Source organism: Lacerta agilis, chromosome 1, assembly GCF_009819535.1.
Source record: "Lacerta agilis isolate rLacAgi1 chromosome 1, rLacAgi1.pri, whole genome shotgun sequence".
NCBI classification, from domain to species: domain Eukaryota; kingdom Metazoa; phylum Chordata; class Lepidosauria; order Squamata; family Lacertidae; genus Lacerta; species Lacerta agilis.
In genome coordinates, this window is record NC_046312.1 from 14,801,735 (window position 1) to 14,826,476 (window position 24,742).

Genomic DNA, 24,742 nt, shown 5'->3' on the forward strand with positions numbered 1-24,742 from the left:
GTGCCGGTAAGAGTGGGCAGCGGCAGCAGGTGTTGCCGCGGGCCGGATAATTGAGGCCCTTGGGCCATATCCGGCCCGCAGGCCTTAGTTTGGGGATGTCTGCTCTAGGGTGTGATGCAAGTTTGTATTCAAGCACATACCTGATCCGACTTTACAAGCGCTCCTTCATCTAAGCTGGTTCTGACTTTTTCCTGGGGCGGGAGGCAGCCCCCCATTTCTGTCACACTAGTCTCAGAGGATGAATAAGGCAAGCCGTGCCTGTAGATATCCTCTTCATCACTCGATGCAGATCTCTCAGCTGCTGCATCGGACGTGTTGCTTATCCATTCACTGGCAGCACTAGCGTTGGGGTTAGCCTTCTGTGGCTCCCGGAAATCCTGCCCAGGTAATGCACTGTCTTGAAGACCGCTCTCCTCTTTAAAAGGGGCAGGAAGGGGACTGGTGGGGATCGGGTCCGTTAGAGGTAGCTTCTTCTTCTGTTCCGTGTGGGTCTCAACTCCCGCCTCCTGACCAAATGAGTCCTCAGCACTAAGGCTGCCTTTCACATCTCCAGGCATCCCTTTCCCGGGGTTTGTCTCTTCCAGAGAATCTAAAGCACCTAATTTAACTAAAGTGCCTTCTGTTTTATGCAGGACAGAACAACACTCTTCATCCTGGGCTGGCGGTTTTGAGATGATTTCGTTTTGTTCAGACGTAGGGCTCCAATGACGTTCGGCGCCATGGCTAACCGCTTTCTCTTCCGCGAGAACCAAGGGGGAACCGGAAGCCAAGGAGCTCCTAGCAGGAGATGTGCCCACTTCGCTCTCGCCGTTGGAACATTTCAGGACTTCTGGCACATCGTCGTCCTCTGGTGTCAGAGCAGCTACCGACTCCGGAGACTGAAGGACGCTGAATGTTTCAGAGCCGTTTTCCTCCTGAGGCACGTTTTGGGATTCGACGCAGAATACGCTTTCCTGGTCTTCAGAACTGCCCATGAGGCTAGAATCAATGGAGAAAGTGTCCACGTTTACAGACTGAGGGCTGTCGGCAAAGTCTCGATGTTCACAGGACGGTGTGCTTTCCAGAGAGCTGAGGTATCTCGAATTTTCTAAGCTCACACATAGTCGGGAAAGGTGGGAGAGGGAAATAGGTAAGCCGAGGGGCAGAAAGGGAGAAAAGAAGCTTATTAATTAAGGGAACGCCATTCTAGGGCCAACGAAAAGCAAGAAACCATCTATTTGAAGGTCCTGAATTTGACCAACCAGGAATATATTGGCAGGCCAAACTGCCTACTTCGGCAGTGGGGAACTTGCCACCAAAGTAGAACATCAGTGCAATCTTAACTGTTGCGTTGTAGTAGCCAAGGGACTGAGCTGTGAATCAGGAAGTTTCTGGTTTGAATGCCACCTCTGCGCCACTGCTGTCAAAGGGGAAATCCTCTCTCTCTCAGCCTCTGTCCCCACTCTCCAATAGGGAGAAGTAACATTGATTTATACAGCAAGGCTATTTTAGGGATTACAAAACTCTGAATGCTCTAAACTGCTTATCATCTTCAAACAGCAGTGAAAACAAAATAAAAAATAAAAAAATCCTTCCAGTAGCACCTTAGAGACCTACTAAGTTTGTTCTTGGTATGAGCTTTCGTGTGCATGCACACTTCTTCAAATACCTGCAGCGAAACCATGATGGGGAGGTGGGTAATTGGTTTGTGGGGGTTTTTTCTTCTTGTTTTTATTATGCATTTTTTGTTTTTTGTAAGGACGTTCAGTGGTTGCTCATGAGAAATCAGCCGAACGCAGAACTTCTAAAAACTAAGTTCTTTATTGTGCAGATATTTACAGTGGAGCAAAAGTTCAAACGTCCATCGTATCCCTCCACAGAGTCCAGGAATGAACCCTTCCGGTTCTTGGTCCAGCAAAAAAGGCGCGGGATCCTGAATCCCCACCTCCCCCTTCCATGTCTTTCCTGTCTGCGAACTCGGGGTGCGGGAACCTGTCCCTGTTCCCCGCTTCCCCCTTGGTGCTCAGGCTCTGCGATCCCTTCAGAGCCCCTGCACCAACTTCCTGTCTCCAACTCCCCCTCCCCACTGGAGGAATGGTCGCTTCCTCCTGAGGAGGGGGATGACGAACTGGTGAACAAAGGGGGTGGTTCCCTGTACTGCAGGCACTCCTGGGATGCTACCAGCTGTGGGGAGGGGGGTTTCCTGACAGTTTTTTATATTGCATTTTTATGTTGTGAACTGCCCTGAGATCTATGAAGGGCAGTATACAAATCTGTCTGCTCAGAGTACTGGACCTTACGAAAAAGGATGGGTTAAGAAACCCACCACCACGCAAACAAACAAAAAATAACATTTACCAGATCTTTTCTTTTTCTTCTTCTTCACTTTGATTGGCTTGACGACCAGCTCCTGGTTGAAGTCTTCAGAGCTGATCACACTGAACCGCTGCGAAGAAAGCAGACCTTCTTTCTGGACTTGGACTGAGGCCTGTTCTCCACTGGTCACAAAACTGCAGCCGCTGCCCACAGAGCTGACTGAGGTGCTCCTGCTCCTGGGCTCACTGGCCACCGAGTAGCCCCGCCTTCTCGGGTCGGTGCTCAAGTCCCCGAACCCGTTAAAGCTCTGTGAACGGATCCTCTCCGTTAGCAGCGCCACTTCCAGGTCTGCTCTGGCGACAGAGCCATTCCTGTCACCAGGCGTTTGGGGCGAAGGTAAGCTGTTCCGCGTTTGGCTTGCTTCTGGAGAAGGTTCGGACGACACAGACGCCGCAGCAACAGAGTACGGGCTCTGTAACTTGGGGCTCGTATCGGATGGCGGGCTCATCGATTTTCCATTCCTATCTGAAACTGGAACACAAAGGATGGTATTTAGGGGCAGAAGGAGAAGAAGAATCCCTTTCCCATTAAGCCATGGTTATATTTCCCTTAATATAACCATGGCTTAATGGGAAAGGAATTTTTCTCCCTTCTTTGTAATGCTAGAATTTGGAGCTGCTCAATTCAATTCATGGACTGTCTTCAGTCTTCTTTCTCACGCAAGAGAGAAGAACACATAATTAATCCAGGGAACTGGCTGCTGCAAGATGAAGTGACTGCTGCTAGCTCAGACAGCTTAAAAAAAAAATAGACCAGGCCCCCTATGCATTTGTTGATCTCTGGCTGATAGACTAAAAGAGGGTTGGATTGCATGCAATGCTAAAATGTAAATTTGTGCACACAAGTGACAATGTCCCACCCCCAACCAGGTCAGGGGAAGGATGTTTGTTGCGTTTCTTTCATTTTCGAAGAATCCCAGCTTTGAGGAATTTATGAACCAGATCACATTCACAGCATACCTTTTAAAGCACAGTCATGGCTTAACAGTCATGTCCTGGTTGGCCGTAGCCTGAAGGAAAGACCCCACATCTGCCTATGCTCAGTTGGTAGAGCATGAGAAGCTTAATCTCAGGGTCGTGGGTTCAAGCCCCAATTCCTATATTGCAGGGAGTTGGACTCGATGATCCTCATGGTCCCTTCCAACTCTACAATTCTGTGAATCCTGGGAACTGTAGTTTAACTCTCATGGATATACAATTCCCAACAACCTACAGTTCCCAGGATTCTTTGGGGGGAAGTCAGGCACTTAAAATGTATAGTGTAGATGTGACCCCAGAGTTTGTGGCTTAACACAAATTTTGGCCAGTTTCCAAACAAGTCAACTTCAAACCACAGTTTATGAAGCTGGTTTGTTCAGCTAACCAGAGTTTGTTTTAAACCATGATCCCTGGTTTGTAAGTAACATTAAGTCAGGTTTATTTGGAATTAGAACTGAACACTCCCTCCCGGCATTGGAGGAGTAAGGGGAGCATGTGAGTCCAAGGGTAAACTTGGGCTAGTTCTAGCTTGTGAACACTGCACTAAATTATAGTTTAGTGTTATGTGAGAATGCAGCCCATCTGTATCTCTTAAGACTAGCAGATACAGTATTCTAAGTAAGAACAACAAAAAATCAGTGCTGTTTTGAAATCAGTAGTTGAGATCAGTGCAGTTTCCAAAGCTTCAGCCTGGCAACTTGACTCAAAATGTATACAAGCAGAAGGCAATCTGCTCCTTGGTCTCAGGAACCATCATGCAAAATCTGATTATGATATCTTTAGAGTTGTCTAAATGCAAAGAGAACGAACGACTTTCCAAAATATATAGCAGATTGCTAGGTGACCGACAGCAGAAGGCTAATGCCTTCATGTGTTGCTTGTAATTTTCACAGAAGCATCTGACTAGAAATAGAATGGTTGACCAGATTTGGTCCAATCAAGGGGTTTGCAAAACAGCAAAATAAAAATACTGTATGCTTTTATGCATGTGTTTTCCAAGATAAATGTGACAATAACAAACAACAAACAGTTGAGGTAAAGTGATACCACTGAAACACATCTCATTAAAACACTGCAATTCAAAAAAAAAAAAAAATCAAGAAAATTCAAATCATTTCTTTAAAAGCTGCGTCTTAGTGTGTCCTAAAAATAATTCTAACAAACCAGAATTTATTGTGATGGATTGGTACAGACTTGCATGCAGTAAACAAAGCCGCATTCATATTAGGGCAAGGCTGTTTTGTTTTTGCTTTGCTTCAATGGGAGCTTTGCACATTTGTCAAGAGACATCTGGCTGCTGAGAGAGGCATGCAAGAGGTGTCTCGTGTTTGTGGCTCCCAAATGTATCCTGGCATGTTGCTTTGGGTTAATTAGGATAGCATCTTGTCCTGCAGTGACATTTTACCACCAAGATGGTCCCAACATTTGTCCCCAAACACCTGGTCATAGCCTTCCAATAGGTAATCTGCTACTAGACAGGACAGCCCAAAAATACAACCAATAGCCCTATTCTCCAAAGATTTATCCAGCCCATTCTAATGATAAGTACAAGAGGAAGTAGAATCTGTAGGCTGACTTACCTGATAAAAGCCTTAAATCTGCTCCCTATTGCTTAGCCCAGGGGTCAGCAACCTTTTTCAGCCGTGGGCCGGTCCACCGTCCCTCAGACGGGGGGCGGGGCTATATTTTTTTGGGGGGGGAACTAATTCCTATGCCCCACAAATGACCCAGAGATGCATTTAAAATAAAAGCACATATTCTACTCATGTAAAAACACGCTGATTCCCAGACCATCCACGGGCCTGATTGAGAAGGCGATTGGGCTGCATCCGGCCCACGGGCCTTAGGTTGCCTACCCCTGGCTTAGCCCAAGGGAGTCCCATTATCAAAAGGCGTTTCCACTCTGCAAGTGATGGTCTCCCATTTCTACTGATCCCGACCCTGAGGTGTAGCTGCCCCCCTTCACCTCCCCACACATAACTCCATGCAATTCCAGAAACTCCACCAATCTTCAGGAGTAACTTTTTTTAGGAGGGAAAAAGGGCAGTGGAAGGAAAGCATGCACAGCTCCTTGGAATAAAACAATCATCTATGCATTAACATAATCTTAAAAAAAAATACTATAAGCTTAGTATGCTGATGTATGCAAACCTATTGATCCCAATCCTTCTGGTCTGCTTGAGATCCTAATGATATCTCTGTCTCCCTTTAAGAGAAAAATCTCAGTTTCTGTGCAGGATACAGACACAATATCGCCAGCTCCTTCCAAACTTCCAATCAGGGTCTGTGAAAGCAAGAGAAGTTAAAGATGAGCAATGAATGTGCCAGGAAGCATTTTAGGATGCAAGCAACAGAGGCCTGGTTTTATTTTTGGCAAGCGACATTATACAGTCAAATCAGGGAGAAAAACAGCAGTCCTCAAAGGAGGAAAGCACTAATGCAGACTTGGGGAGAGGGTGACTCATGTAAAGCTTGGCTAAGAACAGAAATGGGCTATAAATGTTTTATAAACGTAGCTCTGTTTGTGATAATTCACTCCGGGCTTAAGAAATGTAGCTTCAGACCACAATCATAGACACTTCCAAAGAAGCATAAGACTGGCAGAAGCCCTTAAAGGACTTGGTTGAGATAAAGGGAAAGAATACGCAGGTTGTTGTTGTTGTTCAGTCGTTCGGTTGTGTCTGACTCTTCGTGACCCCATGGACCAGAGCACGCCAGGCACCCCTATCCTCCACTGCCTCCCGCAGTTTGGCCAAACTCATGTTAGTAGCTTCGAGAACACTGTCCAACCATCTCATCCTCTGTCATCTCCTTCTCCTTGTGCCCTCCATCTTCCCCAACATCAGGGTCTTTTCCAGGGAGTCTTCCCTTCTCATGAGGTGGCCAAAGTACTGGAGCCTCAACTTCAGGATCTGTCCTTGCATCAATTCTTCGGCGATCAGCCTTCTCTATGGTCCAGCTCTCACTTCCATACATTACTACTGGGAAAACCATAGCTTTAACTATACGGACCTTTGTCGGCAAGGTGATGTCTTTGCTTTTTAAGATGCTGTCTAGGTTTGTCATTGCTTTGGCAATGACAATACGCAGGTAACTTGTATAAACTCAACCAATTTGCATGAACTATTTGGAATTCACTGTCAACGGTCTTTATATACAAGTGCAAAATCATTCCCATTAATAGCAGGCTAGGGTGGCTGAACGTATCATCAGCTTGGAAGAGAAACTGGACTCCTAAATATGCAAGTTTGCAAATTGTGCGAACAAACAAAACTAAGAGCTCAAAATGGGAGGAGGAGGCCCTGTGAATGTCCAGGATTTACTGAACGTTGAAGTGTCAACTGACAAAGAAAAGGAACTGTAAATGGAAGGGAGTGAGGAAAGGAGATGGGTCCGACATGTTCAACCCTTTAACAACTTACAACAAGATGGGGTGGGGGTTTAAAAAGCAGCAACTTTTCCCTGCGTTATACAAGGATTTTTCCAGGAAAGGATATTTTCACCCTGCCTAAAGCATCCTGCCATGCCACTCAAAATGCTCATGTTCAAGGCTGTTTGTCAGCTCCAGACCTGAGCTCTCGTACACAGAACACTAAGGAAAAAGAGGAGGAAGTATTGGGATGCTTTCAAATTTAATCTCAGGCAACCAACAGGCCACCCTGTTTGAATTGACAGTGCATCTCAGAGCATGCGCCTGAATCCCTCTGCAATGTGCAGTGGCTCAATGGCAGGTAAGTTAACATGAAGAGTGTTTCCCTGCTTTATTGTAAGCAATTCTATGTCTAGAAAGCATGTTAAGACAGGAACAAAGGAAGTTGATCTGTACAGAGTCAGACCCACCGGCCCATCTAACTCAATACTGTCTACTCTGACTGGCAGTGGTTTTCCAGGGTGTCAGGCAGAAAGTCCTTCCCATCACCTGCTACTAAACCCTTTGAACTGGAGATGCCAGGGATTAATTAAACCTGTGCCCTATTTGTGCAGATAAGAGTTTTAACAGACCTCTTAATATCAATGTAATTTAACTGTTCCAGATTAAAGGCCACTCACATCCAGCTTAAAATGCTACTGCATTTGACTCACCTGGTTTATTGTATCTATTAAATAGATGCTATATTCATTCCAGCTCAGCACCCATCCTTCCTGGAAGAAGCAGGAAATGAGTCCAAGTTGCCTGTCTGGGAAATTGCAGCTGCTGTTGCTTAAGGGCTCCAGTCGGGGATATAATTCAAAAGGCTTCATTCCAACAGGAAATACATCTTTCAAAATAAACGTGGCCTGAACAGTCCCATGAACATCTGATTTCCAAAGGCGGATCCCAGGCCTTGCAGCAAACAGGGTCAGGTCACTTTGCTTGCACAGCCCGGGTACGAAACATGCTCCAAGTTTACCAGTACTAAAAATGTAAAAGCAGAAGAATGAACAAACCACATGGTTATTATACTGAGGTGGGGAGTGGTGGGACTGGGAAGATGAACAATGCTAAAACTCTTTTGTCTCCAAGTGCAAACTGATAAAACTTTGCAGCAAACTGTTTAAGTGAAAACATGGTTCTCATGCTGCAAGCAAATAATTGCAGCATATTTATAATAATAATAATAATAATAATAATAATAATAATAATAATAATAGGTAAAGGACCTCTGGATGGTTAAGTCCCGTCAAAGGCGACTATGGGGTTGTGGCGCTCATCTCGCTTCTAGGCCGAGGGAGCCGGCGTTTGTCCACAGACCGTTTTCTGGGTCATGTGGCCAGCATGACTAAACTGCTACTGGCGCACGGAGGACCGTGACGAGTGCCAGAGAGCACAGACACGCCATTTACCTTCCCGCCGCAGTGATACCTATTTATCTATTTGCACTGACATGCTTTCGAACTGCTAGGCTGGCAGGAGCTGGGACAGAGCAACGGGAGCTCACCCCATCATGGGGATTCGAACCGCCAACCTTCCAATCAGCAAGCCCAAGAGGCTCAGTGGTTTAGACCACAGCGCCACCCACGTTACCAACATGCAATACAAGAAAAATATGTGCTGGAAGCCAAAGGGCTCTGCATGGTCTACCATGCATGCTCCAGAGATTTTTTCCAATCACCTCTTCCTCTTGCTGCAACCCTAGGTGTCTTCCTAAACACAGCTTCTGGGAGTCAAGAAATTTCCCAGAGCACAGAGCAACGCATCAACTAACCACTACACTAGGTGCACATGGAAGTACTGTGGCTCACAGTTAGGGCTGTTCACAACCTGGATAGATACTTGCTGTTTCTTCTTCTTGGATGGGAAATACCATATTTTCCGGCGTATAAGACGACTGGGTGTGTAAGACGGCCCCCAACTTTTCCAGTTAAATTACAGAGTTTGAGATATACTCGACCACAGATTCTCCACCCGACATATAAGACGACCCCCAACTTTTGAGAAGATTTTCCTGGATTAAAAAGTAGTTTTATATGCCAGAATATACAGTATTTGATTTTTTTTGAAGTATTTTTTTGAAGATTTCTTTATTTACAAAAGTAGGTGCAATGTCTCTCTCTCATATTTTTACACGTATCATTTTTTACAAATCAGTTTCATTTGTTGAGACATTGGGAAGAAAAAGGGGGGAAAGAGGTGGACAGGTGTGGGAGGATGGGTGGGGGGTAGGATCAGGTGACGATGTTTCCTTTTTACTTAATATATGTAGGGTTTGATGTCAGCGTTGCTTGGGCAGGTTCTCTTTCATTCACTTGTGTTCTTTTGGTGGTGAGAGAGGTTGGGGTTGGCCTAGGGTATGGTTGTTCATTTGTGATTGGCTGTGGTGGTCTTTGTTTTCGTGTGTAAGTGGGGTGAATGGGTGTTTTGGATCAGGTTAGCCATATTGTTTTTTATGCTGTTGGTATTTTTTTTTTTGTCATTGTATTGTTGGGCTGTGTGCGTGATAAAGGGGAGCCATAGCGGGGTGAAGGCGTCTTCTTCTATTCGTCCCAGTGTCAGTTTCAGTTTTATTGGTTAATTTTTCTAGTAAGGCTGTTTGGATAGGGAATATTTTAAATCCTCAAAATGGAAGGGTATGAAGAAAACGAAGAGGGATCAGCAAATCTGGTATAAATAGCTTTGCTTATTTTTATTCTGCCTACCCTGTTGTGTGTGCCCTGTGCTATTTATTTTCTATCTGCTCTGCAGGATTGGGGGAACACTCCTAACAGATTTAGCAGCAGTGTGTGGGCAAGAGAGAAGGGAGAACGTTCCATTGAGCAAGGGAAAATCCTTGCACCAGAAGAATGTTCACCTTAGTGCTATGCCACATAAAAACCCTTGTTTCGCTAACTGTTTGGGGAGTTTGGGATGAAATAGTAATAATACTACAAAGACAGAGCAAGACTGGGATGTGGAACTCCAACGTCATACGAGTGAGATGAACAAACATCTAGCTACAAAGGACAATGGGAGAGGATTTTCTCTAGCAAAGTATTTGACAAAACTACAAATACCCAAATATAGACGGGCATTTACCCTTGCTGGATTTAATGTATTACCATCTGCTTTACTGCAGGGAAGATTTGCAGGTAAACCAGACTCTGCCCCTGTGGCCTTCTGCGGGTAGAATCTGTTTCTCATGTTTTATTACGCTGCTGCTTTTACAACGACATACGCCAGGTTTTTATTTCCCCGGTCATACAAAACCCTTTAAATGAATTCCTATGCCTTAAATGCCTTGTAGAAGATACGGACCCTGAGATTACCCTGAAAGTATCTAAATACTGTGTAGCAGCCATAAAGCTCAGAGAACAAGCGGTGTTATCGCTATGAATAGGACCCTAAATGGCAATTTTTAGGCCATATTTTAATGCCCCAATTCTAATCTCTATACGGTATTTTAAATGCTGCTTTATACGTATATATATGTGTGTATTGTTTTTGTTGTGTAAATTTTATTGTATTATTTTTGTATTATTGATTTAGTAAGTTGGTCCGTGACCGTAAAAATAAATTCATTCATTCATAATAATACTAATACTGGGAGAGGATTGTGTGAATGAACAAGGAAATGTGAGTTAGCCCTTAAGCTCAGGAATCATGGGAAAATAATTACGGAACAAAATAGGGTCAGGATACTAATTTCTTGCCCACCAGTAGCTGGAAGCTTCTTACATTTTCACTTCAGCTGAGTCCTTCCCCAATGGAAGAATAAAAACATGAACAGTACTTCAAATTATCTATTTTGCCTCCTTCACTAACAACTTTAGAAGAGGGCAACAGTGCATGGAATACCTTAGCAGAATTATACGGAGCTATATTCATTATTTAAATCTCATCTCTAAAGGTCTGGACAAAAATCTGGAAGACCTACTTTTTCCTGGGTTGGCTTCCAACTTGCTTGACAGATTTTTCTTCAGTGTAAAAAAGCAGACTTCGCTGTAATGTGGAGACCAGCAACACTTTCTGGCTATAATCCAGCTGCACTATTGAAGAAGGCTCTTCCAGTACCAAACTGGAGTTGCAACGACCCTGGAAGGACGCAGTGTGAATATACAGAGCCGTCATATTTCAAGTTAAGTTGTCTAAACTTGCCGGGTGGCCTGGGCAAGCTTATGATAAAGCTGGTTTATCTAGCATTCGACAATTTGTGGGGGATCCGCTATGTCAGAGCATTTTGGAGTGCTCCTTTCTGCTTAGGATATTTCTCCAAGTAAAAACCTCAAGGCTGAATGGCAGGCAATGTTCAAGACCACCAAATGATCCCATGACTGAGCAAAGATGTGAAGCCAGGCCTTGCAGATCAAATACCACCCACAACAGGGATTCAAGTAAATAAATGCTTTGAGGGAAACATAACAACTACAGATGGTGGTCAGGGTGGGAGGGGAATAAACTCTCAATAAATGCCATCTCACAAGCGGCAGAATTTTATGTAACTGCTCCTTTACTTACAGCCCCCTAGGCTCCACCATCTCTACATCTTCACTACCACCCTCCAATTTTATAGGAAAAGTTTTTATATACGTTTTGAATACAGTGGTACCTTGGATGGCTTGGCTCCCAAACTTATCGGCTCCCAAACGCCACAAACCCAGAAGTGTTCTGGTCTGCGAACGTTTTTCAGAATCCGAACGTCCAACACGCCTTTCGTTGCTTCCGATTTAGTGTGGGAGCTCCTGCAGCCAATCGGAAGCCATGCCTTGGTTTTCGAATGGTTTCGGGAATCGAACCGTCTACCAGAACGGATTAAGCTCGAGAACCATGGTACCACTGTTATTTGTATCCCAGGTATCAAAAGTTTGGGCAAACAACCAATTACCTGATCCAGATCCAAAGCAGAATACACTATTTTCCCTTTGTCATCTCCGGAGAACAATTTCATTCCATTGGGACTCCACGCCAAGGCTGTGATGCTACTTTTGTGGATACCAGACACGTTAAACCTCCGAAGCTGCGAAGACAGACACCAGTGAGCATACGAGAGAAACCAAGCAGAAAGCTGAAGGCCTACAGTGGGGGGGGGGGTATTCATTGATGCAGCTATCAATGGCACTTCTCTATTAGACCTGCTACTTCATTTTAATGCTCATGCACGTTTCCTGATAGATCTGATAGGTTTGGAGCTTTCAGGGTTAAATAAGCTCAACAGTATGCCCCTATCACAGTACGCCCCTCCCCACGTCATACATCCGGGGTGTCTGCTGTATGCGATGTCTTTGTGATTTATGTGTCGCACCGTTTATTTCTTGGTCAGTCTTACTTTCACTTTTGACTGAACCGGAGCGGCAGACATGTCGTCCGTGTCTCCGGGAGAGTGTCCATGATTTATATGCTTGTAATTAAAGCTTGCTTACTTTGAAACAACCCAGATGTTGTGGGAGTTTATTTGCTGGCACGAAAGGCACACATACCGTTGCGCAAGAAGAAGAAGTAAGAAGTTTGAAAAAACTCTGCAAAAGCACTAGAGAAGCAGGAAAACGCAGAGGAAGCGTAGCTGGACACCACTCCAAGTGCTAAACTGGTTTTAAGGCTTTTTCCAGTTAAAACTCAAAGCCCAACAGTGCAGTTAGCGAATTGCAATGTCACAAAAGCCCCAAGTGAAACTTTAACATATTATTGGCACCCGTCTGTCTTGAGAGACAATGGAGTGCACCTCCAGGGTGAAGCCAAACTGCTGCGTTAGTAGCACTGAAGTGACCTCCCCAGGATGCAAACCTGGGCAGTGTGTATGGAGGTCCTGGGCTGCCCAGATGACAAGACCTCGCTGATGTGCTCAAAAGCAGAGCAGAGCAAGGCGTTTGGCACCAGTTTGGCTGCAGGAAAGAGGCATAAAAGGAGCAATCCAACTGTCTTTGGGTCTCTACTCCGGATTTTCTCCCGAGTCTTTTCTTCTCCCAAACACGTACTGCAGGGCAGTGGAGGTTACAAAGCAGCTGCTCTACCCCTGAGCTCAAGCAGAACTACACAATTAATGTCAACAGCACAGCCTGTAACCAAGTTTGGCTCTTACTTGTTTGTTTCTGCCTGGCAAGGACGAGACAAGCTGAAAAATGGCAATCTTGCCCGAAGCTGTCCCAACAGCAACAAGATCATCAAAGCAGCTCAAGACTTTCACGACAGTGATAGACTCATTTTTCCCCTGGTGGAGCAGGAGAAAAAAAAGACAGCTGTAAAATTAAGAAGCCATGTTTATTCGTATCGGCCGAGACAAAAGTGGGATACCTGAAGGAGAGCTTTTGCTCCTCACCTGCTGACCCCAAGATCCTGAGGCAATTCTGCTCTGTGTTTCTCCACCATTGAAGTTCAAGTATATAGAGATTTGGGCCACTGTGTGGTGGGCCTCCTCCCTGTGGATCTCATTGCCTAAAAAGGCTTAACTGGCCAGCTCTCTGGGGGCTTTCCATAGGCTAGTGAAGACCGCTTTGCTTAGAAAGACCTTTGGACTAGGAAGGGGCTGTTGCTGGGTTTTGATCTCTAGCTAATGCTGAATTAAAATTTGCTCTGTTGCTGAAACTGCTTTTAACGTACATATTTTTATACTGTGGATGCACAGTACGATACAATCTTGTTGTGTGTGCAATTAACCTGCATGATTTCAACCTTACAAGGTTGAAAGCCATCAGTCTGAAATCCTGCGAATTAATTACATGCAAGGCAGAGAGCTTTAAAGCTCGTTTTGTGCCAGGTTTTCCCAACACAGAAAGAGCTTTTAAGCTCTCAGACTTGCTTGCTGGGCTCTGGGATGCTCTTGAGAGTATATCGTATTGCTGCTGCTTCTGAGGGTTTTACCTGTAGCTTAGGCATTTGTTTGTTTTTCAAGTTCTGTGTTGTTGCAGCCGATTTTGGTATTCTTTTGTATGTTTTATAGGATAATTATGATTGTACTGGCTATTATAATAATATTAAAGTTTGAAACGTATTATTGAATGTCTTGATATGTTGATAGCTGACTTTGCAATATACAGTTTTATCACCAATTTTTTATCTGCTGTATAATTTTTTTGATATGCTATATGAATTATTGTTTACCAATAATAATAATAATAATAATAATAATAATAATAAATTATTTATATCCCACTCTTCCCGGTTTAAAAAGGTGTCAATCTTCCTGTCTGTTGATAATTAAACAAGAGCCCTCACTATTTTGTTTTAGATGCCTGCTGAAAACTCTTATATTTCAGCAAGCCTACCCAAACATACCATTTAGTCACCTGAAGTTGCTTTTACATTGTTACCAATTTTAATTTGTGTTTTATTTATAATTATTTTAGGTATATTTGTTCTTTTAATAGCTCTGTGGATTTTAGCTGTGTTTTACTGGTGATTTTAGTATGTGCAGTGCTTAGAGAATTTTGTGATGAAGCGTGGTCTATACATCTTTCTAAATACAGTGGTACCCCGCTAGACGAATGCCTCGCTAGACGAAAAACTTGCTAGACGAAAGGCATTCGCTAGCGGAAGGCTGTCTCGCAAGACGAATTTTTCAATGGGCTTGCCTCGCAAGACGAAAAAAATTCCCGATTTTTTTTTTCTTCTTTTTTTCGTTATACCGCTATTCTCCCGTTGGTGCTTCGCAAGACGAAAAATTCGCTATACGACAGCACTCGCAGAACGAATTATTTTCGTCTTGCGAGGTACCACTGTAAATGAAATATCAATATGAATTATAATTGTGTGCCTCCTCCTCGAGAGGTCAGGAGGGTGGCAACACAAGAATGAGGCCTTTTCTGTAGTGGCCCGTCTGTGGAATGATCTCCCCAGGGAAGTTCGCCTGGTGCCTTCACTATACACCTTCAGGCACCAGGCAAAAACATTCCTTTTTAACCAGGCTTTTGCCTGACTTGATCTACATCCTATACCCTTTTTAAAATGCTGGCTCTTTTTTAGGGGGGGGGTATTGGGTTGTTGTCGTTGTTTTGATTTTATGTATTTGATGTTTTATGTGAACTGCCCTGAGACCTTTGGGTATAGGGCGGTATAGAAATTAAATAAATAACATACATAAATAAATAAAATATGTTGATATTATGTTGTTGCAATCTATATGGTACGAAACTGCTGTTGAACTTTGATGTACTAACGTTTATATTTTGTGATATAATTACAGCTCTCATTTTCTTATGCCCTGCAAACCACTATGGGAACAATATCTAGTGGAAAAGCAGCATATAAATAAACAGATGATGAACAACAGAATGCCTTAAATACTGAGAAGCAAAGTAGACAGAATTGAGAACAAACCCCTAAATCATGCTGCGTGAGATAAAATAATTACAGACCACAAATAGATGCTGACTCTTCATCTAATTTTAGCAACAGCCAGAGCAACCGTGTTTTTTTCTCAAGTTAACTAACTCCATAGCTTTACATTTCCGCACATTTCAATATGCTAAAATTGACAAAACCCAAGGCATAAGCTTCACCACACCTTTTAAAAAGCGAAGGTGTCCTGTTAAGTGTTGGTTCATACCTCAAAGTTGTACTTTTTCATCTGGTTCAAGCGCCTGCAGTATAAATACAACATTCCAATACTGCTGCCCACAGCAATGTAGTCCTCATTAGTGTCAAGTGCAGTGAGGTACACCACAATGGAACGGAATCCCTTTTGGATCTTTGTAGGAATGGCATTGAGAAGATAGTACAAGGGACAGAACTCCTTGAAGGTAAACGATGGAGTCGCCGATGCCATGGCAAACATCTGTATGTGCTACCTAGAGGCTGGAAAAGATAAACTTCATGTACTCCTGAAGCCCATGAAAACAAGATATATTTATTTCAGCAGCCACCCTTAGTATTTATACAACTGGGAGTATGTACAATGCTGGTGGGGGGAAAGTGGTTTTCCTCGCTCATGAAAAGTTAAATAATACTACTTACTGCATCACAGATCTGCAACTAGTTGGCTTAACATACAGTGGTACCTCGCAAGACGAATGCCTCGCTAGACGAAAAACTTGCTAGACGAAAGGCATTCACTAACGAAAGGGTGACTCGCAAGAAGAATTTCCCTATGGGCCCGACTCGCAAGACAAAAAATTTTCGCGTTTTTTTCATCAAACCGCGCTTCCCCCGTCCGTGCTTCGCAAGACGAAATTTTCGCTAGATGACAGCACTCACAGAACGAATTAATTTCGTCTTGCGAGGCACCACTGTAATGCTTACACGGTATAACATTTTGTGTCTCATAACCTAGAACAATACTTTGTGATTTCTTTTTTATGCATGACAAAGGTTTTCAACTTATGAAAAGGAGAGCACAAAGCAATTAGTTGCAAATGTTCCAACACTCCTCCGCTGTCTCCCAAAACTGATGGATGCCAACAGGTGCCCACAATATTTTGTAGGAAAAAAATCACTTCCATTAACTGCGGTTCAGAGTTACATTCAAAGCTCAGACCAACTGTGGTTAGCCTTAACAATAGCTTCCAGAAATAAGCCAACTCCGAACTGTGGTTCACAAAGCAGCTTTGCTTTCAGGAAGCTAGGGATGGGAGACATGCATTTTCCTCCTTCCCTCTTCTCCTCCAGAACGAAGCTCTTGGACAGCTAATAGCAGTGTGAATTGATGCACAAGATTCCTGTCTTTCATTTAACACAGGGGTTGGCAACCTAAGGCCCATGGGCCACCATTGGCTGCAGGAAGCTCCTGAAACCAATGGGAAGCTGTGCACGCCTCCTCCGCGCTGGAAGGAGTGCCGGAAATAGTGTTTGCACATGTGTGCGTGTGCACTCTGGCCCACTGCGGCATCTGCGGGACCGTGAACCGGCCTAAGCCACAAAAACCTTGCCGACCCCTGATTTAACATCACTACAATTGGGGAATGTTCCCACAGAATGCAAAATTCACGATTTGCTCTGTGCCCCAGGTCCCATTTATAAATCCCCCAGAGTTTAAAAACAAAAATACTCTCTAAGAGGCTGATCCAAAGATGTAACAGTGAATCTTAATGTTAGTGCCAAAACTCTCCCCAATCCCCACACCTGGGGAAGCGAGGTTAATGTAGTAGCTAAGAAGCCTCTGGTTCAAATATTACCTAGGTACAAGTTCAATAGGGGACCTAAGGGGAGTCGCTATTCTTTCAGCCTCAGCTCCCTACAGGCAATATGGGCATAAGGCTCAACTCAAAGGTTTGCTGCAAGAATTACTTAAAGCAGGGACCCCCAAACTCGGCCCTCCAGATGTTTTGGGACTACAACTCCCATCATCCTTAGCTAACAGGACCAGTGGTTGGGGATGATGGGAATTGTAGTCCCAAAACACCCGGAGGGCCGAGTTTGGGAATGCCTGACTTCACGTATGTGAAATGCCTTGAAAAGTTGTGTACTGCATAAACGTAAAGCAATGGTATATGATAACAGTGAGCACAAATGGTGTTGCTGGCACAACTGTGAGCATTTTCAACCCTCACAATTTCTTTGTCCAGTTGTAGACATGAGCGTTGCCTTCTTACATAGAATCAAGCAAACTGGCCCAGTTCACATGGCACATCAAAGCTGTGAACACAGAAATCATTCCTTCTTCCTCTGGTGAAAGCAACAAACCATAACCCCTGGTTCAGTATGATGCCTGAATCAGGGGCTTACCATAACTGGCAAGCCAAGAACAACCCTTGGTTTCACATCGTTTATTTGAGCAAAACAAACCATGGTACTCAGCTTGGATGTAACACTAAGCCATGGATCATGGTTTGTTCCTCCCCAGTCATGCTTGGGGAGGAGTAATCTGGAAGTCCTATGTGTTGCTGACAGAAAACCATTAACTATGGCTTGCCACGACTTGCAAACATAGCCTCTATATGCGAAATCAGCAATCCTGTTAATTCAAGCCAATGCCAATGCTTCCATCTCTGCCACCACAGGAAATTATGCAGAATTAATGTCTATGCAAGCACTCAAGACAATAGCAAGTAAAAGCCACACATACAGGTGAAACTCGAAAAATCAGAATATCGTGGAAAAGTCCATTTATGTAAGCAATTGTTTTCATTAGCTACTGGAGTTTAATATATGAGATAGACTCATGACATGCAAAGCGAGATATGTCAAGCCTTTATTTGTTATAATTGTGATGATTATGGCATACAGCTGATGAGAACCCCAAATTAACAATTTCAACTTTGGGTTTTCATCAGCTGTACGCCATAATCATCACAATTATAACAAATAAAGGCTTGACATATCTCGCTTTGTATGTCATGAGTCTATCTCATATATTAAACTCCAATAGCTAATGAAAACAATTGCTTACATCAATGGACTTTTCCACGATATTCTAATTTTTCAAGTTTCACCTGTATGCATTGAAGACCTCCTCATACATTTTAAAGTTGCCTTAAGTGTAGAAAATTATGTACAACCCAAATGTAGTTCATCACTGAACATGGGTTGGCCAGCTGTCATTTACCAGCCTATGTATGCACAAGGAAGAACCAGCATTAGAATTAGGCACAATTAAAGGTCAAAGTGAATGTCTCGCTAATTTCAACACCCAGTTCTCATGTGACAGCCCTCTGGATTGCTTAAGCTCTGCTAACACAGCATGCTTAAGAGTTTTTACGGAACTTCTATTTCGTGAGCTAAGGTTACAATAAATTTCAGATACTTTTTTCAAAACAGAACATTAAAACTCATGTCAGAACCAAGGGTTATGGTGCACTCACTCTGCTAGTCTTGCATCGAAGAATCCTACGGCTTTAAGCAGCCAGTTCATCACATTCAATCCGCTACCCTAAGGCAGGATACATCTTAGTTGCAGAAAATAAATTTGGAAAACAATGTGTGTTATCCTCCTGTTGAAGTAACAGTAGCTCAAATAATGAAAACATTAAATCACTTTGAAGGGATAGTGTCAACTGTTTTGCTTTTCAAACGAACATAAAAACAGGCATACATACATTTGTAAAGCATACATTTGTAACAAGTAAATGATTTGTCCAAGGAAGAATTCAACAGGCATCAGGCAGAACAGTAAAAGAAGTAAATAACTGAAGTACACTGGACTACAAGGTGGCTGAGCCAATACTGTATCTGTAGGTTGCAGAATTAGTAAATGCACAGCTCAAATATCATGAACCTTGCCATTTTCCTAGCTACAGATATTTAGGATGGAAAAGCTTCTCGGAATATGTTTTCATTTCAGGAACCCAGGAGCTGTTAAGGGTGCATGCTGCAATATTAATTCTGCAAACTGTGCAGCAGTGAGAGGAGTTGCTTATACCATTCCCACCCCCCATTTTAATGCCGTCTAGAAGTTGTATTATTTGTTTTGCTAAGAAGGGTACGAAGAGGAAAGCACAAGTCAGAAAGAAAAAATGAAAGAAAGAAAAGGCTAATGGGAGAGGGGGAAACTTCCGAGTGGGTTTTGGTCCTTCCTCAATGCAGAGTGACAATTCTAACCCATGAGTGATAAAAGAGGGCAGAATTAAGAGATCTCATTAATCGATAGAGTAATAACCAGCACAGTTGGGAAGCCCAACCACCCCACCTGAAGTATGAACAAAACAGGCAGGCAGGCGGCCGAAATACACTAAAGGAGGTAAACAAACCCAGCACTCGGCGGTTCCCAAACATGCGCCCCTGTTTCGCCACCGCAAGAGATGCTCAAGGCAAGCATCATTCTCTGTGCGCGCCTTGGCGGGCAGAGAAGCCGACCGACCGACCGCCCAGAGCTCGTCAGGACGGAGCCTCGACACGTGTTTTCAGCGCCAGGTCTCTCAAAGTAAACCCGGGAAGGAATGCGTAAAAAGGGGGTTCTCCGGACAGTGAGCGTCCTTCACTCCGCTTCTTATCGCCTCCTGCAGCCAGCCGAGAAGCCCTTAAGGGAAGGAAGGAAGGGGTGCCCAGCCAGGAGTTTCCCCACCCATTCTCCCCGCCGCGCTAGGCTGCCCTACTCACCTCAGCAGGGGCCGGGGCCGGGGCCTGAGCTCCCGCGTCGCCCCCAGGCCCAGCGGCGCTGGGTCTCCAGCGCTGGGCGGCGAAGCTGGGCGGAGCCGGACGTGAGCGCACTTCCGAGGGGAGGGAGCGGCCTAGGCCTCTGGTGTCGGCGGAGATGGCCGGTAAGCGCTTCTTCCCCAGGCAGCGGGCGGCAGCGCGGCCTGCAGCTCCTTCGGCGAAGGAGGCCCCCGGGTGCCGCCCCAGCCTCCACCAGGGAAAGCGGTTGCTGGAGAAAGGCACATTGGGAGGGGGGCGCCACAACCCAGCAGTTTGTTCCTCCCTCTCTAGTAATGCCAGGACTGGGGTGGGAGGGGGACGTGCGATGGAGCTGAAGATGAAAAGGTAGCGGGACGGTGGAACTCCCCGCCACTGGAGGCAGGGTTGGCCTCCGGCTCCGACTTCAGAACTATAAGGAGATGTTCAGGGCTGGATTTAGGTATGATGAGGCCCTAAGCTACTGAAGATAATGGGGCCCTTTATATGTCCAGATGTCCTTTGTCAACAACAAATCGTCGCTGTTTTTTGTGTCGAATATATGCTATATAGTAATTTATGGACCCAATAGGTATCTAAAGCCATTTGCGCATGCAGAATGCAAGCACCCTATGTATAGAAATGAGCAAACCAGTGATATTTTAGGGAGCAGACTAGCAGGCGGGGCCCATTACTTACATCATAGGAGCCTACACAACACAAATCACTGTTTCTCTATGTTGGCTTTATTTTGTTTTTTATCTTAAATTTTGGAAATGTACATCCAGGGTTTTTTTCCTTTTATTTTTTTGGGGTCCCCAAGAGAATGGGGCCCTAAGCTATAGCTTGTTTAGCTTATACGTAAATCTGGCACTGGAGATGTTGCGAGGCAGCCATGGCGGGAGTTGAGAGAGGCTGTTTCTGAACAGAGGCAGGGAGGAGGGTGAATTTTGGGAACTGGTTGTGGGGTTGCAAAGGAAGCGAGATGATCCTGCAATGCTACTACAATCCCGGTTGGGTTGGGTTGGTCATCTTCTTCACATGTTTGGGTGATGAGCAATGGGCAGCCGCACAGTGTTGCAGTGGGCAAAGACCTGTCGGTTTTCTATCAATGAAATAAAACCTCTTAATTAAAGGTTTGAAGCAAAGTGCCAGGTGAAAATAGAGGCTGAAACGTCACAAAACAATGAGAATAGGGTTGTTGTTTATTTTATTTTGTTATTACATTACAAAAAAAGTCCCCAGCAGTCTAAAATGTCTCACATAGATATTTAAAGGGTTTTATTGTTGTGTTTTTGATTAGCCAAAGGCTCAACTCCCAAGACACCTGTATTATCCATAAGTGCAAGAAAAATTAAAGATAATGCAGCAGACTGGCATAATTTAATGATGAAGTGGGAAACTCTGAATAATAAGGGATTTACCACTGCCACCAAAATTGTGAACATCAAAATTTCTGCAGAGTAAGTATATTGAAAGATCTTGTCGATGGTTCCAATGCAAATTTATTACCTTAGGCCATCACATTTTAAAATCTGCATGATATGAATGTGACAATTTACCTTGCATTATGCACTGACCACAGCTGACCCTATACTGTATATTATAGGCAACAAGGGGTAGGAGTTGTCAGAGGAACAGAGCTCCTATTATGTACAGTGAATGATATTTTTCTTTAGGTGCAAAGATGGCAAGTTGGAAATAGAACATGATAATACGGCTTCAGAGTCCGGAAGACGACAAGTTGACTACAATGTAGAATTGGAGGAGTGCTGTACAGAACTACTTGATACCTTTGAAAACATGGTACTCTTATTTCTCTTATTAGGACCCCCACTGCATTTTTCTGTTTCCACCACCCTATAGATCAGTGGTTCCCAAAACTTCCCCCAACCCAGACCAGTTAAGTGTTTTTTCTGCAGGTTATAGCAATTATAACACACTCTGCTAGATGCTGTGTGATTTTCAACTGTATTTTTATGGACACATTGCAGACCACCTAAATGCAACTCATGGACAGTTTCTGAACCCTTGTTCTGGAGAGGGAGAGGCCATAGCCACTGGTGGGAGAGGTCTTCTTTTCAACAGTGTTTTCCATGAATATTCAAGACAGCATCCCTTCACAAGAGGGCAAAAGAGAGGGTATAAGAATTATATGCAAATCTACCTAATGGAGGACACCACAGAGCCTAGGGCTTGCCGATCAGGTCAGCGGTTCGAATCCCCACGACAGGGTGAGCTCCCGTTGCTCATTCCCAGCTCCTGCCAACCTAGCACTTCCAAATGGAAAATGAATCTCTTCTGTGCAAAACATTCAGAAGGGAGAACTGAAGCTATTCTTAATGTTTTGTTGTGAAAAATGCCCTTTGAGTACTAATTTTAGTCCAGTACTGACTGAATACCTTAATTAGTGATTTGTCTCTAATCCAGTTATCCAGTCTTTGTAATAAAAGTTCCCTGGCTGTGAAGTTTCTGAGTTGCTGAAAGCAGGGATTGAGTAGCCTGCACAGATAGAACATATGTTAAGCTGCAGTCGTATCCATGTGTACTCAGAAATGTCACATTGAATTCAGTTGAGGTTAGGCCAGGTAGGTGGGACTAGGATTTCCACTTCAGGACAAAAACACATTTATTGTTATTATTATTACATTATTTACTCGTATGTAATGTGCACCATTTTGGCCCAATTATGTCATGGAAATTAGAGTGCACGGAAATTTGATGGTGCATTAGATTCAATTGCAAGCTTGAAAAACACAGACATAGCAAATACAGTGGTATCTCTGGTTACGAACTTAATTCGTTCAGGTCCATTCTTAACCTGAAACCGTTCTTAACTTGAGGTAACACTTTATCTAATGGGGCCTCCTGCTGCCGCCGCCGTGCAATTTCTGTTCTCATCCCGAGGTAAAGTTCTTAACCCGAGGTACCACTGTACTTTTTTTTGTTTCAAGGTTTTGAAGACTGAGGTGCACATTAGATTTGAAGGTGCATTAGATACACATAAATATGGTATGTATGTATGTATGTATGTATTTATTTATTTATTTATTTATTTAATTTGTATGCCGCTCTTCATCTGCAGATTTCAGGGCAGTTCCAACATAAAATTCAATGTGACTTCTGAATAGACATGGTTAGGATTGTACTGTTGGTTACAAAATATTAGCTTCTTACACAGACACTTAAACTTTGTTAGGCAAAAATACAACAGAAAATGGAAAAACTATGTTCAACTACTAAAGGGATCTGCGACTTAGAAGCATATCATGGAGATCAGAAGACACCATTCTTTCACACGTGGCCCATTCCTTACTTCTGTAAGTAAATTCTTCCTTTTTGAGATACTGCTATTTCTTTCTGCTGAAGCATATTTATTTGAAAATGAGAGTGAAATACTGTGAGCTAAAGAAATTAAATTTAGCTTACCGGTATATTGCTGGAATTGCAAATCTGCAAGGCAACTATAGCTCTCAGGAGAGAATGCTTCACATCATCAACCCACATCAATTCCTAGAATTCCATGTTGAAACCAGATAAGCTTTTTAAAAATTGAGCAAGAGGAGAAGTATGGCACTTGAGGGGTGGAAGATGAGTTCTAAAGCTTAAAAACTATAGGCAAGCAATCTAGCTAGCAATGTAGTATGTTCAGCAGCTGTAACATGAAGAAAAATCCGAGCACTACTCAGACATTGTGAATTATGGCTTTGTCAATACATACAAGAGTATGCACTCTGAGGGGGTGTTAGCTGTACCCCATTCGCCATGTGTTTCCTAGCAAACTGTCTGCAGCAGGGAAGCCTCCTGAAATCATGGCTGCATCTATGCATTTTGAAACCCTGAAAAAAAAAATCAGGCTTTCAAAGTGCACAGGGGCACAGGATGTTTTCCCACTGCAGACAGTTATTAGGAAACACAGCACCTAATTGTGAGGAGGGTGGGGGCAAAGTTAGTGCACATTCTTCTCTTCATAAGCCATATTCGGAATGCCTATGTATTTCCAGAGCTGCTTCCTGATTTATTTTTTCTGTTTCAGATGAAGTTTCTGGAAAGCTCTTGAACATGTACTCAAAGGAACTAAAACTCAAGCAAACTATTGTGCAAGAGATTGCTCATACCGCTGACCAAGATCTCCTGATGGCCTACTTGTCATCGTGGTTATACCAGCCCTACATTGAGAATACCAGCCAGGTATTACTAGAAAGCATGCTATTGGAAACAGGACACAGGCTGGTCTAACCTTTCCTACCACTTTAAATTGTATGTGTTTATTTTTGTATAGTTCCAACTTTTTAATAAAGTCTGTTTTATTTTCTAAGATTATATCTACCTAGCAGCTCCCATATTGGGATTACAACAAACAAAACCACTTAGAGGTTTTAGTACCATCCAGATTTATATAAATTTTGTAAAATAATAGAATCAAAACAATTCTAAAACAGAGCTTGATTAAATTGAGGGGCTCTAAAAATCTGCTTCACATATTTCTATATCCAGTGGAACTCCTTTTTCTTCTGTTTTAAAATCTGAACTTTCACACCATGAGTGTAAGAGCCTGCTGATTAAGCCAATGGTCTATCTAGTCAAGCATACTGTTCTCAATGGCCAACTATATGCCTGTGGAAAGCCTGCTAGCAGTACCTGAGTGCATCAGCACTCTCTCCTCATTTATAATCTAAATATGACTGTTGCTGGATCTTTCACCAGGGCTATCAGAAAAGTTAACACATGAATAAGGGGGAGCACCCACACAACACTGCCTGGCTCTAGCCTTGGATTATGAGGCCGATATGTAAATCCCATAAAGGCCTATCCTTGCCTCTGTTGCTAGGCCATGACAGCACAGAAAGCACTGGGGATTTCAGGAAACATATACAAAAGGCAAAACACTAATAGCCTCCTGCCCTTCTCAGCATCCTAGCTGCCAGGCCCATTATTTTTTCAGGCACCAATGGCTATTAGGCACTTTTTGCATTTCTACCTTAAAGAAAGAGTCAACAGAAAATTGTTAACATTAGGCAAATGCTACATTACCATTTCT

At 43.5% G+C, this 24,742-nt stretch overlaps 2 protein-coding genes across 4 annotated transcripts in view; one reads left to right on the plus strand and one right to left on the minus strand.

Annotated features, from left to right (window-relative positions):
* Positions 1-19,781, minus strand: part of TECPR2 (tectonin beta-propeller repeat containing 2) — a 55,214-nt gene extending 35,433 nt beyond the window's left edge. Inside the window, exons 1-10 of one of the 2 annotated variants that reach the window (XM_033139337.1) lie at positions 19,690-19,781; positions 18,456-18,584; positions 15,266-15,513; positions 12,803-12,931; positions 11,612-11,743; positions 10,664-10,821; positions 7,416-7,728; positions 5,484-5,616; positions 2,338-2,820; positions 141-1,087 (exon numbers count right to left, since the gene is read on the minus strand). In XM_033139337.1, coding sequence (XP_032995228.1) covers positions 141-1,087; positions 2,338-2,820; positions 5,484-5,616; positions 7,416-7,728; positions 10,664-10,821; positions 11,612-11,743; positions 12,803-12,931; positions 15,266-15,493 — 2,523 coding nt within the window. In that variant the 5' untranslated portion in view covers positions 15,494-15,513; positions 18,456-18,584; positions 19,690-19,781. The remainder of the gene's footprint in view (positions 1-140; positions 1,088-2,337; positions 2,821-5,483; positions 5,617-7,415; positions 7,729-10,663; positions 10,822-11,611; positions 11,744-12,802; positions 12,932-15,265; positions 15,514-18,455; positions 18,585-19,689) is intronic. The other variant, XM_033139346.1, reaches the window with a different exon arrangement.
* On the plus strand, positions 19,756-24,019 carry CINP (cyclin dependent kinase 2 interacting protein). Of its 2 annotated transcripts, none has more exons than XM_033139427.1 (5): positions 19,756-19,850; positions 21,005-21,164; positions 21,381-21,507; positions 22,901-23,021; positions 23,738-24,019. In XM_033139427.1, the coding sequence occupies exons 1-5, from the start codon at positions 19,844-19,846 to the stop codon at positions 23,938-23,940; spliced, it is 618 nt and encodes a 205-aa protein (XP_032995318.1). In that variant the 5' UTR covers positions 19,756-19,843; the 3' UTR covers positions 23,941-24,019. The 2 variants fall into 2 exon arrangements, with proteins under 2 accessions (XP_032995318.1, XP_032995310.1); XM_033139419.1 differs by lacking the exon at positions 19,756-19,850 and adding an exon at positions 20,145-20,191.
* Positions 24,020-24,742: the final 723 nt, after the last annotated feature.